Genomic DNA, 15,473 nt, shown 5'->3' on the forward strand with positions numbered 1-15,473 from the left:
TCACAAGCCTTTAGGAAGCCCACGAAACAAGTGAATCCCCCGTTTATGATGTCCTTCAACTAAATGTGCAGTACAAAAGCCGCTTCATATTTCATTTGGTACGATAATCGAGATATCGCAGTATAGTCCTTCAACGTGCAGTACAAAAGCCGCTTCATATTTCATTTGGTACGATAATCGAGATATCGCAGTATCTTTTCATAAAGGAAACTACTCTACTCGTTGCTGAAAACTCCTCGACAGCCCGCGACCGGTTTCGCCCTTTCTTGGGGCTCAACGAATAGGCGCAGTCCCCGAGTTTTCAGCAGCCTAGTAAGTAGTCCAAAACATTATTGTGCTGCTTCCTAGAACGTGTAAACCGATGGCATTTTGTTTTGTATCAAGTGAAATAGTCATGATCTGTGAACAAACTGCAGATACCAAAAATGAGTCGATTTTTAATAAAATAAGGGTAACAATTAGTAGCAGAGGAGCGGTGTTTGCATTTTCCACCGCAACACCCGAGTGATTTATCAGATGTGAAGTGGTGGAAAACCCAAAGAAATAATTTCGTGTACGGCCCAAGAACTGTAACAAGGACAGTCGTCACTTGCTCCCTTGTTTGTCTGTTTGAACCTTACCTTTGTGAACGACAGTGGGACTTCCAGAGCATAATATTGCGTGTATTCTTTCGATTAACACTGAGGTATTCCGACAACTACCCAACATCCCTCAGTGTGTGAGACATCTTTGTGAGTTGTTCCTTCACCAGGTAGCACTTACGTAGTAGGATTTCTTATATGGAGGATTCCACATACGTTTGTTCTTTTGAGTGCTTCTGAAATGACGGCAGCCAGCATTATGACGAGTCCACACCTACAGTCACTCACCAAAAAATCGTGAGCGAAAATGACATGAAGAACTCCACTAGCATCAATTATCAGCCGTATATTGCAGCTCCTCAAGGTATTCCCAGGGATCACGTGCACGCCACCTTGTAGGACGAGTCGTACGGCGACCATCACTGCGCGCTGAACGGTAAGATCTTCTGCTGACGCTTGAGCAATAAAACTATAAATTATATCTTGGTGTCTTCCCAACGACCGATGGCATGCCTTGCAGTCGGTGAGAACGGTATTCTGTCTTGGCTCTAAACTCCAGTTGATCCTTCAGTCAGCTCATTTGAATAAAAAGGGATGTTTTCCGAGACGCCCAAACATAAGATTTGGTCTGTTTTCTGGGTGTAGTTTTTACGGCAACTGCACGTGAATTTGTAGGCAACGCATAAGGCCGGAACTTTATGCGAGTTATGCATTCGATTCCGCAAGTTGATCTGTTTCGTAGCAGAAAGTAAGCCACTGCGAAGCTGAGCAAATGAGGCTATTCGTAGCAAGCAGTTAGAACTCATTGGACATTTCTATTGTTTCTGCTATGTTGTTCCTCTATGTTGTTTTCGTTGTATGCTGTGGAAGGCCATAAATTCTGTTGGCTAACCGCTGGATGACAATGACTCAGTGCAAAGTTGACCTGCTTATTTCAGGTCTTCTTTACATTAAGGGTTGATTTTATCTATTGGTTTTAATATATAGTGTGGTAAAAAAACACATTGAGTTTTGGATCCAAAAACGTGTTTATTCGTCTGAAAATTTTTTCTCTGTTAACCGTGGATTTCTCTACCTCTTCTGTCACAGGTTACGCAATACGTTCCAAATTGGATGGTCTCTTGGGCAATCCGACATTGCTAACGCAGGTGGCAAGTGACGTGTTCGTGTTGAATACCAAAAGTGAACCGGAAAAATCAGCGGTAGACGTGAGCCCGCCAAATGAACGGCCATTTCCCGGTCATCCTTATCCGGTCGACCCAGCCGATGTATGCTTGGAATATGCCTTGCTAGCAATCGGATTTTGCGTGTTGACAGTCAGATACGCAGGTCCTTTCTATTTTGCCAGCCGTCCGTTTGCACTGCTGTTTTCCGCATACACCGCAACTAGCGGCCTGTTTCTGCTAATCGATTCAGCAACTATGGACGTGTTGTACAAACTTGCCGTTGTTGGGGTCCGTGAACCTGGAGGAGCTATCCTACTTGATCTTGGGGAAGTGGACAAAACATTCTCTCCATTCTACTGCTTGATTCTGAGTGCATCAGCTTGGCCTGTCATTCTTATTAATCTGATGGCAGTCTATGCTTACGGTGAATCCCAGTTTGACCGAGCCATATCAAATTATAGCCAGTTGTTGACCTCCGGTGATCTGCCGGTTCCATGTACGTATCGCCCCGGGACCATTAGCAAACCAAACTGCAATGGAACGATTGCTGTCGCCGACTGTTTGACGAATAACGCGCAGGATTTGACCAACATATCTTTTGGAACAGACAACCATCTGATTGACGTCCAAGGAGAAGGAAATTCTCATGAAACGATCCATGGACTCCCAATAACTCTTGCAGTCACAACGAAACTCTGGCGCCCACCACCACCGCCAACATCTGGACGAGCTTCTCGTATGGCGAAACGAATAAACACACCCATTCCCGGACAGTACACCTCAAACGGAAGTGAAGCGTCTGGTACAATCAAGCGCAATCATGCACAGCTCAATGGAACCGGGAGTGCGGATCTCACGGAATCCGTACACACGCTAACAGAGCTCAGTGGCCCCGGTAAAACCACGTCCGCCAGACGATCCTACTTTGCTCTGTTGTTAGTTGCAGCTTGCTGTTTCTCTTGGTTGCTTGTAAGCCGCATCTGCCTGGCTGGACCAATCCTCAGATGTTATTGGAAGACCGGCCTGTCAATCACCCTGACAAATATTCTTATGACGGCATTCTATCTGATTTGCTGGCTCCTTGTGTGGTTTGGCCTCGGTGTAAAGAATGCATGGCGATTTCGTCTGTTGCATACAGTACATCCAGGTCTCGAAATATCAAATCGGTTTGAAACCAACAGAAAAGATACTAGTGCGTTCTCTTACCCCCAAGAAGGAACTCTATTACCGATACCTACGGGGTACCCTACAATTTGGCCATATGTTACCTACGCACCCTGGCTGACGAATGGTAGCCACAACAACATGACGGGAGGTTTACCAGTGTCAAATCCCAATGAAGAAAACACGCCGATCGCCAATGGTAACATGAATATCATTCCTGAGACAGGTAGTGGGGGTGACTCTCTCTACGGCTGCTTCGCTGATGTCAATCATCCCACAGAGCCAGGATCGATGGTGGGCGGAGACCAGTTTCATGGACAGATGCCTGGGATTGGCTTACGCGTTGGCCCACCAACACTCTCAGATGAATCAGATGGCGTCCCAGCTCCCACTGAAAGGCCTAGAACAGATTTAGGCTATGTTCAAACCCTTGCAGCCTCTGAAAGTTTTCCCGTAGGGCTGACGAAATCCAAAAGCTTTCAGCTTTCGTCCCAACGCTCCTTTAGTCCCAACCCGTTCAATATTCCTGGTGATGTGAGCTCCCGTGAAACATCACCCGTGGAAATGATGAATATGTATACCAACGGTTCTAGAATAAAAAGCCAGAGGATTTCTGCGGCACAGAATATGCTCTTGAAATCAAATAATAGACATGCAGATGGCTTGGAACCGACCTATGCAACATTAGCCTCGCTTTCGAAACCAGTTAGGCCGCCATCGATCAGTTCGCAGCTTCCTGACTCAAGGGAAATCTCACCCCCTGTGCCACTGAATCGTAACCTTTCGTGTCGTAGGAATGGCTCCCGGGTTACATTTAAAGAAAACGAGAGTGATAACTACAGAAACCAGCCAGATGCTGCAACCGGCAGTAGTGACAGTGGAGTGTATACAAACGGTCATGGAGGTGGACCACCAATGAGTGAACGTCAACCACGATGTGGGCGTCTCAAACCCGAGTCCTTGGCACCGTTTGCAAACCGTTCGATTATGGGGGCAAGGGGAAATTCCGTCACCCCTACAGAACATGGTTTTTACGGGGCAAAAGATCACCGCATGTTGGAGGTGGAAATGCACGGCGATGGGAACCAGTCTCCTTATATGGTCAACGGGCAGACTACACTATCTTCATCCAACGATCAACTGTGCAGCCAAGTCTAACTGGCGTGCACAACACCAAACTCGCCCACCGGCATCTCATAATTGTTTTCCAAATTGCATTTTCAGAAACGTACGGGCCACACATCGAACTATACCTATGAAACTGTACATAACTTATTCGCTGTCCTAATTCCTGTGCATCTACTCATTCCATGTTGTAAGTGGAGACGCCATAATTACCCACCAGCTTCTTGTAGAAACCTGATGAAATTTCGCTGAAACTTCATTCCCTTGATTATGAGACCGCATGAATCGAACCCGTTGGACGTTTTGTACACTCTTTTGGGCGGTTCAAACCCGCCTCATCACCTACTTCTATTCTGCTCCCCGCCCTCTGACCATGTCCATAAAATACACGTACAGACATAAGGGCTTTCCCCTGTAGGGATCTCCTACTGTGGATCAAATTATGTCGTTTTTTTAACATGATGTAAGTATGCAACTTCCCATGATGCACACATTGCCTCATCACACACTCTGTTATCACACTCTGTTTCCTGGTAGGGTGCGCCCAAGACTTTCAGGTAGATGTGGGAATATCGATCCGTCGACTTGAAATTTTCAAATGACACGAACGTACGAAGTAGTGAAATTGTTCGGAGACGAGTTAGATTAAACTCACCCAATTTTCTTCATTTCCAAACTGGTTTAAAAAAAGAGTGGATGGCTACGCTGAAGGCAATCTTGTGAGGTAGATTGCCGTCTTCAGACGGCTAGCTGCTACACTGAATGACCGAGACCGAATTAGAGCATGCGAAAAGCGTTATAAATAACCAATCGATGTCCCATAGTTTAAAAGTAATTATTAGATAAGGCAACAGGAATATGGAAAGTAAGAGCCTATTGGGATCGGCTTCATATGTAGTCAGTCGGGTAAAAAAGCCGCGGATAGTGTGGAGAGAACGACTTTATCTGTTTTCATAAAGGAGACTACTCACAAGCCTTTAGGAAGCCCACGAAACAAGTGAATCCCCCGTTTATGATGTCCTTCAACTAAATGTGCAGTACAAAAGCCGCTTCATATTTCATTTGGTACGATAATCGAGATATCGCAGTATATTTTCATAAAGGAAACTACTCACAAGTTTGCTGAAAGCTCTTCAACAGCACACGACCGGTTGCGCCATTATTGGGGCTCATCAGATAGGCGCAGCCCCCGAGTTTGCGTCAAGCTTATGTTTCACTTGAACCAAAAATTCCTTAAAAACATAATAAACGAAAGATTCAACTGGATTGCAGGTGAGACTCCCGTGAAAACCAGATTGGTATGCAAATGAGTGTTGTTTCGCTAATTTCGTGCGATTTGGTTTCAAGTAGAACATTAGGTTGACGGAAGCTCTGGAACTGCACCTACCTGATGAGTCCCAAGAAGGGCGAAACCGGTCTTGTGCTGTCGAAGAGTTTTCAGCAGCTTTGCGAGTAGTTTCCTTTGTCAAAATATACTGCGATATCTCGAATATCGTAACGAATGAAGCATGGGTCGGACTTTGTGTAGCATACTCAGTTGAAGAGAAGCATAAACGAGAGATTCACTTGAGTCTCCCATGAAAACCAGATAGACTTTGTCTGTTGTCTGCACAGCGGTGTCTAAACCTCACGTACCAGTGACTGTATGAGAAATATGTGGATGAATGCAACTTCCCTCTGACTTTGTAACCATTGAGTGGTCATACGTAAATATTCTGTGCACTGGTAGCGCTCCTGACCACCGTGAACTCAGGAAAAACCTGTATGAATTTCCCGTTCAGTAGAACATCCATCCCAAGCATGAAATCACGTTTTGTAGGCAAAGTACTAATTTTGTTTCCCAAAAATCGCAACAGCCACCGGCAATAGTAAGTAGACAGTTGGTAAGTGTACCAAAGAACCTTTATTTTCCTAAACAAGGTTACTTGGTATCTTTAGCATGGGATTTTTTGCTGGAAAACACTAAATATGACGTTTACTTACTCAGATACCTCTAGTAGTCTAGTTCCGGTGTGTGAGAATGCAGTTGGAGGGAGAAATACCGCACCAATCAGCCTCAAACTGATCCCGGAGGTAACACATCCAGAAGGCAACAATGTCACCGATTTCCGGTTATTACACAAGCATTATCCGAAATGCTATTGCAAGGATGGACTTGCTACTAAACCCGCTTAAGAGGATGCTATAGAACATTCTATGCGTACAGCGATCTGAACATTTGACAGCGGGTATGATTGTACAAAGTACACGGCTGGTCTAAATCGACCACATGAAGATCTTTGATGAGGAACCCCTAAATTATATATTGTGTGTGGAAGTACACGAATAACTGCCAACTAAATGGTGAGGTTTCTGACTGAATGATTTTGAATGCTGCAAATATTACCTGGGATGCTCAACGATGCAGTTGATATATATATATATATATATATATATATATATATTTTTCGTAGTACGTAGTCTATCTTTGGGGAAATCTTACAGTAAATTCTACCTGAAGGGAGAGTTTTCAGTAGAATTTCCTTTGTCATTGGCATCTTGCCCGTGGGACTGAAGAATTCCAAGATGGAAACAAAAGTACACATGTGAGTTGTATGTTAGATGAACCTTGAACGAGAGAATCGTCGTGAATTGCCTACATGTGTTTTGGGGATCTTTCGCAACCTGTGCTTGCAATCAATGCCCTCAGCAGTTCCAAAACTGGAATGAATCCATCAAATTAGTAGCCAAAACATGTGTCTGGCAGGTCACCGAAAGCCCACCGGTCAAAATCACTAGTTCACAAAAAGTTCCATGCAAAAATTAGAGGTATTCACGTCTTCCACCCATTATAGATATAGTAAAATGGGAACATCTGTGTTTTCTAGCAAATATACACTCATTTACAAACTAATTTGGTTTTTTGATAGACTCACCTGGAACCCAGCTGAATCTCTCGTTTGTGATGTTACAAGGCAAATGAATGTGCTGCACCAGGCTGCCTCATGTTTCATTCGCTACGGTATTCGAGATTTCGCGGTGCACGTAAGTATTTGTGGTGTACTACTCATAAGATTGCTGAAAATTCGTCGATAACCCACGACCGATTTCACACCCGAGAGGTACATCTGGGTTCCAGGTAAGTCTCTCGAAAAACCAAATTAGTTTGCAAGTAAGTATATCTTCGTTAATTTCGGGCAATTTGCTTTCAAGTAGAACATAGGGTTGACGGAAACTCACGCCTACCTGATGAGCCCCAAAAAGGGCGAAACCGGTCGACGGCTGTCGACGGATTTTCAGCAACCTTATGAGTAGTACGTCAAAAATATCTGTGATTTCTACTTTTGTTTGTAATTACTTTATGCGGCCCAGTTGATAACTGTCTACTTTTTGACTCATTTCAACTCAAGCTTCTACGGGTTATATATCTGTATGACCTTTGTGCGCTCTGATTTTTTGTGTGCTAGGTAGATGTTCTATTACGAACGTTAATCGTCTGGAGTTATTTTGGGTTGGTGCATCGGGTGACTTTTCCTAGAGTTTAAGCTGCTTCTCAGTTGCCCAAGTATATTTGTTTGGGCTTGAAATTGACCCGCTTACCTCAGTAGAAAAAATGTGGGCCAGGTTCAGTCATCATCTCTACTTATGGAGGTATTCAGTCGCTGTTTACGGCACTTGTGTTCTGAAAGACCATGCACCAAGTCGTGACAGAACAATTCAACTGGCAAAAGAGCCTCTTGTGTAATAATAAACATATTCTATGAAAATAAATTGAAGTAAATTACCTTATCACGAAAAGTACACTTATTCGAGGAACATCCTGCGATATTGCTTGCTGACTTTGCTTGAAGAAGCATTTAATCAATAAATGTGATGAAGCTCATCTCGACGTAGATGATAAAAGCGTAGTATGAGTTTGCTTTTCAACTTACCACTGCATAGTAAAAAAGCCTGAGAACTTGAGGGCAGGCTATCTGAAAGTAGTACACACAAACGTCCAATTATCGGACCGGCTACAAAAATAGCTTTTTGGTAGCGATCCAAAAGTGAAAGTTCGGCCATTCTTACGTGCTTGTCACAATACTGAACGATTATGCTGATCAGAGTGAGAATTTCTGTGGACAGACGGTTAGCCACTGGCGGCACAAAAAGCACAAGATCCTCTGAACGTCCCGTTGGCGCCAAATAAAAAGGAAATTTTTACATAGACTACTATCATTTGACTATGAATGGAATGCACCTTAGCCCGGAAATACCAATACCTTGCGTCATTTGTTAGTTTTATCGTATATTGATGCCAGTGAAATATGTAAATAAGAAGGAGAATTTTGTTTAATGTTACTGCGGGACTAGCAGGATTACTCTCAGTTTGAGCATCACGAATATCACAGGCTATTATTCACCGGCCAAACGGTTGGTAGCACAATCGTTCCTGGGCTGCTAAATGCGACAAGGAAGAGTAAAATCCGCATAAATCACCTGTGTTGGTACAGGTCATGAGGGAAGCCGGTAGGGGTTTCTGTTTTGCTGTGAATTTGGCGTCCAAAACCTTGTGGCGATAGAATGGCCCTCAAAGAATGACGTCCGGTAGCGCACTGAGTGCCAGCAACTGTTGCAGGATTCGGCCAGTAGCATATACATTTTTACCTTTTGTTGACCGAACTAACAGACGTTTTTGAAATAGCTTGATTAACTGCCGACATGGTAGTCGGTTGATCCCCAAACTGTCGTACAGCGGGCTGTGAACAAGAGCAATATAACATCAAAGCTTGACATTTGCGAACAAAACTTCACCAGAAGGTGATGTGAATAATTTCTCGGCCTCCGGTGACATTACTTCTTGATTCGGTGATCCGGTTGCCGAGCAAGCTTCGGACAACAAAACGCTTAATCCAGCTCAAAGCCCTTCGTACTCGACCTCCACAAATGATATTCCAAACAGATCCCGAAAAGTGTGCATGGTTTGTACTGTTAAAACTCGCGCGGGTGAACCTGAATTCCTTCCATGGTAAGAATGGTTGGTCGAGTCAAGTATGTGACACATCACGAGGGCCTTGTGTTTCAGATTGGGATGTGCAAAAGGCAACCGGAGCGGATTATATCGATGTTGGTTAAGACCCGTGATTAACGTCAGGCATAATGGCTTTCGAGAAGCGGTTCACTTGGCAAGCGATGTAAGTGTGATGCACAATAAATGACCCAGAACAGTGGAAATTTGACATGAAAACAAATAGACAGGGATAGTTTTAACTAAAATCCGAATAGCTTCACAAAATCAAGGTGATTCCAAAGAATACTATGGCATTTTAACTACCAGTACATGCCGAGGGGGAATCGGAAATAATTAAACAGAACACAACCTCAAATACTAGGGCCGAAAGATAATCCAATTCAATTTCGGTTGCACATTTCGTAGGTTCAAGCCACCAGGAATACACAATTCATAACAATATGTTTATCACCACTGTCCACGAGCCCTTATACAAGCCACTCACTGCAGAGATCTCGTGAACGATATGATCCGAAACTAGGTTACATGATCCCTACCGGTTGGTCGATAAGGTTGAACAACCTAACAATTCCAACGAAACTGCGTGCACTATAAAAGTTTGCACGTATTTGGCCTACATCCTCGGAGTTACAGCTCAAAAATGTTGCTACTGGCTTAATAATGGAGCTTGAGAAAGAGCTAAAACATTTATTGCTCAAATCTGCTCCATTTTCAGTTGAAACTATCGCCAGTGAATTGATAGTGTACCATTTTCGTTTACCGCTTGGGACGTTGCAGGCTCAATTGCTGGTATTCAGGTACATCTTGACATTTTGTACTTGACGCTAGCCACATCTTGCTGCACACATAATCAAAAGTATTGGCTTGCATTTTCGAATTATTGGGGATGAATGTCACTGGTTCATTGATGGCCAGTAACGGCAGATATCTCTCGACCGAATAGCGTGACAAAAGTAAAATCATCAAAGAAGTCTCAAAGAAGTGTAATGTTCGATTCCATTTGCAGATATGTCGGCTGGAAGAAGCCTGAGAGGTGAACTTCAAAAAATTTCGTTTTGTCCTATATAAATAATGCCCCTGAACGTGAGATGTGAATTGAACGTGCGCTAAAATAGAAGTTTATTTTGAAACAGTATGAATAATAAAGTCGACGCTTGCATTGTGGATTGGGTTACATGGGTAGCTTGTAGACTATATTCGGGTTTGATGCATCAACAAAGACAAAACAGAAAAATAAAAGAATTCTGTTACAAATTTGAAATTTGCAAATTGAGTAGATAAAGTTGAACAAATCCCGTATATTAAATGTTCAGAATTAACTACATGTAACTCCAAGTTGCATTGCTATCCAAAGAGATAATAGGAATTTGTCACATCCACCATGGATTAGAGACCTATCCGTGTACTTTTAGAAGTCTGTATAACCTAGGCACGAATGCCCCTATGTGTGCCGACCGCCTATTGCTTATCTATCCAATACATGACTAACTTTTACTCTTGGTTACTTTAGCAACTAGATGAGACATCACCCTATGTAAGCATTTTGGCCCTTCTGGTTCATACCGCTCATCGGGGAAAACATTCATGATCTCGTCCCATTTGTTTATTAGCACCATTCCAGCATTTTTATTAGCACTGCAAGAAATGTATCATAATGACTACGTTGATGTCTTTAGACCTGTTTGTTTTCTTGAGAGTGGCCCCGTATGCTAGAATCAACGGTGCTGGCAAGTTCGATATGTGTTCATTAGGTCTGTCTTAAAGCGTTTCCTATTCATAGTATAAGCCCTGAAGAAAAACTTCAGTTTACATATGTGAGTTAATCAGCGATGCGGTAAGCGGCCTAAATATTTGTACCATGCCACCTACCATACTATACTAGAATATATTAAATTATGCTATACAATACACCACACACTACCACACTATATATATGCTATACTATATACCATGCTATATTACATCATACTATACTAGACTTGAATATATCCACTGTGTGTTTTAATGCCAACGTTGTTTTTTGCAAATAGAGAAATTGCGCCGCTCTTGGCTCGCAAAGTGGACCTTATTTTTCTGGAACTTTCTTGGGCAAACTGGACATTTTTACCTCATCGGGTTCAGTAAATCTCATTCTTTTTGTGGTCATACAAATGAGATGGTCTTAGGTAGCTATTTCAAACGAACTATTCACGTCTGCATTAAACGTTCGTTCCGCCAAGTTACAGCGAGACAAGAGTGCACAAACTCGTTTTATTTTCTGGATATGGCCCTCACAGGATAACCCGATGTCAGCATAGGATGTGGAATCTATGGAAGTTAGGAGTAGGTTGAACAATACGCAAACTCTAGCAGCACATGTGATAATTTCTAACACAGAACCTTAGTTCACCTTCTGGCGAACAGGTCTGGATGGTTGTGTATACTCAACATTCTTCACAGGAGGCTCGCAAGCGTAAGCTAAACAGTAAAACAAAAGCCATGCTCCTTAAATTTCGGTACGATACACATATATCCCACGACAGTGACAAGGCAACTGCTCACCGTCAGTGAAAAACCTTACACGCGACTGCTTTTTTGGAGTGGGAGCGATTTATAGTATATTACGAATCGGAACAAAAGGTGACTTAGTATTATGTTTATTCACGCCGAAAAGCCGTTTACTTGTCCAGCAATGAGCAGTACAGATGCCAAATTCAAGTCATGCGCCACTGACTCCTTAATGGTTGTGCGCTAACATGTTTAAGCGTTCGGCGGGAAGCGCATTAGTCGTACGACCCGGTGCCTGTCAGAGTGAATCCAATAACGTTATCCGAAATCTCTCGGAATAAGGGCTAAGAATCTGGACTAGGGCGCAGTACCGGGCAACATAACGGATGCAGACAACAAGAACGATCTCGGACTAATCGTTTATCGTCACTGATGGGCTGCAGTCAATCGATTAAGATTATATTTAGGGTAGACGCTAAACAAGGCGTAATCGATTGCTTTCAGACTACAACGCAGGGTCTTCACTCCAATCAGGTCGACTTGAAAAGAATAAATTCTATTCTTACCATAAGGCTAGTATTCAACCTTTTATTTGCCCGACTTCTAGACTCACGTGGCTACATTCTGTTTGCAGTTATGTTGGTTAAATTTCAACCAGAAGCCAAGTTGAGTTTTGCCCAATAGCATTTGTGTTTGCTGGACTCTGGAAATACGTAGTACACTTATCAAACAGCAGTGGATTGAGAACCACTTCTTTCGTGTGCTGGAACAGTATACTTTTATCACATTTTGACACAGAGATAGCTCATATTCTGGACCACATGACAGAAACTATTTGTGTTAGCCAGTACATGAACGTTTTCAGTGCTGTTCTACCAGAAATGAAGGAGCATCTGTGAAACTTATAGCTCTGAGACCGCATGATATCTGCACAGACTAGTTCTGCAAGTTGCGCTGGATTCATCCAAAGGCATACTAAGTAACAATGGATATACAGGGAGATTCCCCTGGGAAAATGTATACCTTAGGCAACCTAATACTGCCATTGTAACAAACTCTAGGGGAGAAGAACCCAACAAAGTTCCATTTATCTGTTATATCTTCTGCGGGGCTGCTATAACGTTTTGCACTGGAAAGGTCCACAAGGTCAAGAAAACCAACCAACTGACAAGCTTCCAACAGTTCAAAGATTGATATAAGTAGTAGGCAGAAAAGCTTCTAGTTTAATCCTGTAACACGCACTGGTTTCAAATCACAGCATTCTATTCACATTCTCCTTAACGTTCCAGTGTTTCACAGGCCATATTTTAGGCAATCTTGTCGTTCACAATTAGATTCGGAGTTTAGTTTCATTCTGGCCTAATGGATGGAGACACTTTACGGACATTTGAGCTGTCAATTACTATGCCCAGGTATGATGCCTGTTCTATTCAAACTGTGATTATTATCTTGCAAGAGCTTAATTGAACTATAGCAACTTACGTCTGCATTTAGTTCAGTCAGAAATCACTTTTTCGTCTGCTCGTTTTTTTTTACTTTTTCCAACGAAGGAATCCGATGAAGCAAAGCATTGAAAAATCATTTTCGTCACGTATATTTGTAGTAAACGGGCGTTTTCATCTTGTCGACTAGACTAACTGGCAAGAAGAAAATGCTCAAAGTATCTGGAGTTACTTTAGCGTAACTGTTGAGAATTTTCGCTGGGATGCTCGCTTTTCAGTAGATGTATGACTGACTGGTATCTGAAGCGGATTCGCTAGCCCAGCTTCGTCATGCCGCTGAACAACTGCGTTTAACTGATAGAACACAGTCGGTTTCCACACGTTCAGAATTAATGCTTATCGCGAGTCTTTGATTGCGATGTGGACCAGAGGGACTAAGGAAGGCGGGCGAGCGAGAATAGGCCTCCTCCTAGCCATCATTCATTCTGAAGGTTGTGGAAGGAGATTACTTTCTTATAAGGGTGACCTTGGCATTATTCGCCGCTTTCTCTAATTTCTAGCGTTGTATTGCACTTCTGTCTTCAATAAACCGGAATAAACGTTCCTGAGGCCTGCATATCAGCGGGCATTTAGGGGGGTAGTAGACAACCTGGTAGTGTTGCCGGATGGATTAAATAGTTGATGTTATCCTCTGTGCGATGACTTATCAGGCGGGTGGCATAAAAGAATGAAATAAGCTTACGCTGGTCCATTTGGTTTTATTTTTTTAGTTTGGCAAAAGTGAGTACTCTGATGAGCATAAGATGTGTGCATCTAGATGTTGTGTGGGACAAAAATGTCCCGTTTCATTGTTCAAATGGTGCGTTTGGTTTAGAAAACTAGCGTGATGTCTTGCAGTTTGGGGCATTCGTGCAAAGTTATTCTTCCAAAGTTTCCATAAAGCGCCAGACTATCTCTTGGCTAAAATGCTAGCTGGGGTTTTTTAGACTTAACTTTTCATTGTCGCACTGGAGTGTTCCGGTATCCTCGAGTTTGCATTCAGTTTTCCACACAACTAAGTCATTCGAAACCAGTGGCCTAGCAAAGAAATAATTTTTGTACCAGCGTATCTTTGGTTTGATTAGAGATATTCTGTCTGTCCACTTAATCCAAAGAGCACTGCATAAACATCGCGTGTCTAGTCATCTGAACCTACCCCTCACATAGTAGGGAAGTCGCACAACACGGAAAACAAGCAATCTTGGTTTCCGGACTCAAGCAGTTGTTGAAAAAATGCTCTAATTTGCGCTCTGGGCCCATCATCAGGCCTTACTCTTGTGAAAAAATTGTTGGCAAGGCAACACACGTTTGCACAGTACGCTCACTCAATTTTACGACATCCTAGCTGTAAGCTGATGAAAAGCATGCGTATTCACGTAAAATTAAGGCGCTACTGAACGAAATGGTGAAATGTTCGACGGCAACTTTGCTTCGGAATGATAAACAAAAGCGTAGTCTTCTGCGGAAAACAGGATTAGACTTGTTTAAATGTATTAATCCAAAAAGCGCCTACACTTCAAAAAATATCTATTCAGCAGGTATGAAGTTGGTGTATTGATTTTCCGACGGTAAAACGGCTTGTAGAGTTTTGTTATGTTCGACCTGAACAGGGCTGGGACTATGATACAATCTTACTTCACTCTCGTATCGGTGGAAAACTTGGCAGAGGCAGTTTTTGCAGGTCTTTACCAGAGCTTTCGTCACGACTCGCAAACTGTGGATGAAATCGACAAATTCATCCGGGCGGACAGTGTTTCTCTCTTGATTTAATCCCGCAGTCTTATGGAAAGCAGACCGTAGATTGGTTCTATCTGCCTACATTTATTTCGTACCTAACTTGAGGCAAAAGTGAGTCGACCGTACTTCAGAAACATTCAATTCTAACAACCATGGCTAGTGTATTAAGCAGGATACTGCCCAAAAACTCTACTTTTGTGCACAAGTGACACCTTAGTGGGTTCGCGTTGCAAACTCGAACAGTCTTGTGGAAGATCTTCAAACTCCTGAAGTGTGCACAGTAAGAGAAAAGGCCTACTCGAATCTTCGGACTAAAACCACTGTGTAAAGTTCTCGCTCATTTTGCTGTCCCATTTTCCAACTGGCTCACGGTTTTCCTCGGTTCTGCTGAAGTTGGTAGATCATATGAACAGGTTTCCACTGATTTTCGGGAAAGTGCGCCACAACCAGACTTCTTTTGTGCCAAGTCGATAGCAGCAAAGTGTGACATTTATAAGCCATCGAAATTCTGCCAAGCTGAATAATTCGGTCACCAGTTCGGGTCTTTTCTGTCAACTGAGGCTTATGCTTTTCCAATTCGTAGATCTCTTTCGGTCTGACAATCTAGTCGTTGTGAAACCGAAGCGATGAGTTCGAACGTAAGGATGCATTGAATGTTGGTATTTATTGCGGCCATCTTTGAAAAGAACGCAAACACTACATTGTATTGATTACGTGTCAGTCCTTGTTGAAATGTCTTTAG

At 42.8% G+C, this 15,473-nt stretch overlaps 1 protein-coding gene across 1 annotated transcript; it reads left to right on the forward strand.

Annotated features, from left to right (window-relative positions):
* Positions 1-893: 893 nt before the first annotated feature.
* On the forward strand, positions 894-4,069 carry T265_06849 (hypothetical protein; the record flags this gene model as incomplete). Its single annotated transcript, XM_009172231.1, has 2 exons — positions 894-945; positions 1,671-4,069. 2 exons carry the CDS (start codon positions 894-896, stop codon positions 4,067-4,069), a joined length of 2,451 nt encoding a protein of 816 aa, XP_009170495.1.
* Between the last annotated feature and the right edge of the window lie 11,404 nt (positions 4,070-15,473).

Source organism: Opisthorchis viverrini, assembly GCF_000715545.1.
Source record: "Opisthorchis viverrini unplaced genomic scaffold opera_v5_148, whole genome shotgun sequence".
NCBI classification, from domain to species: Eukaryota; Metazoa; Platyhelminthes; class Trematoda; order Opisthorchiida; family Opisthorchiidae; genus Opisthorchis; species Opisthorchis viverrini.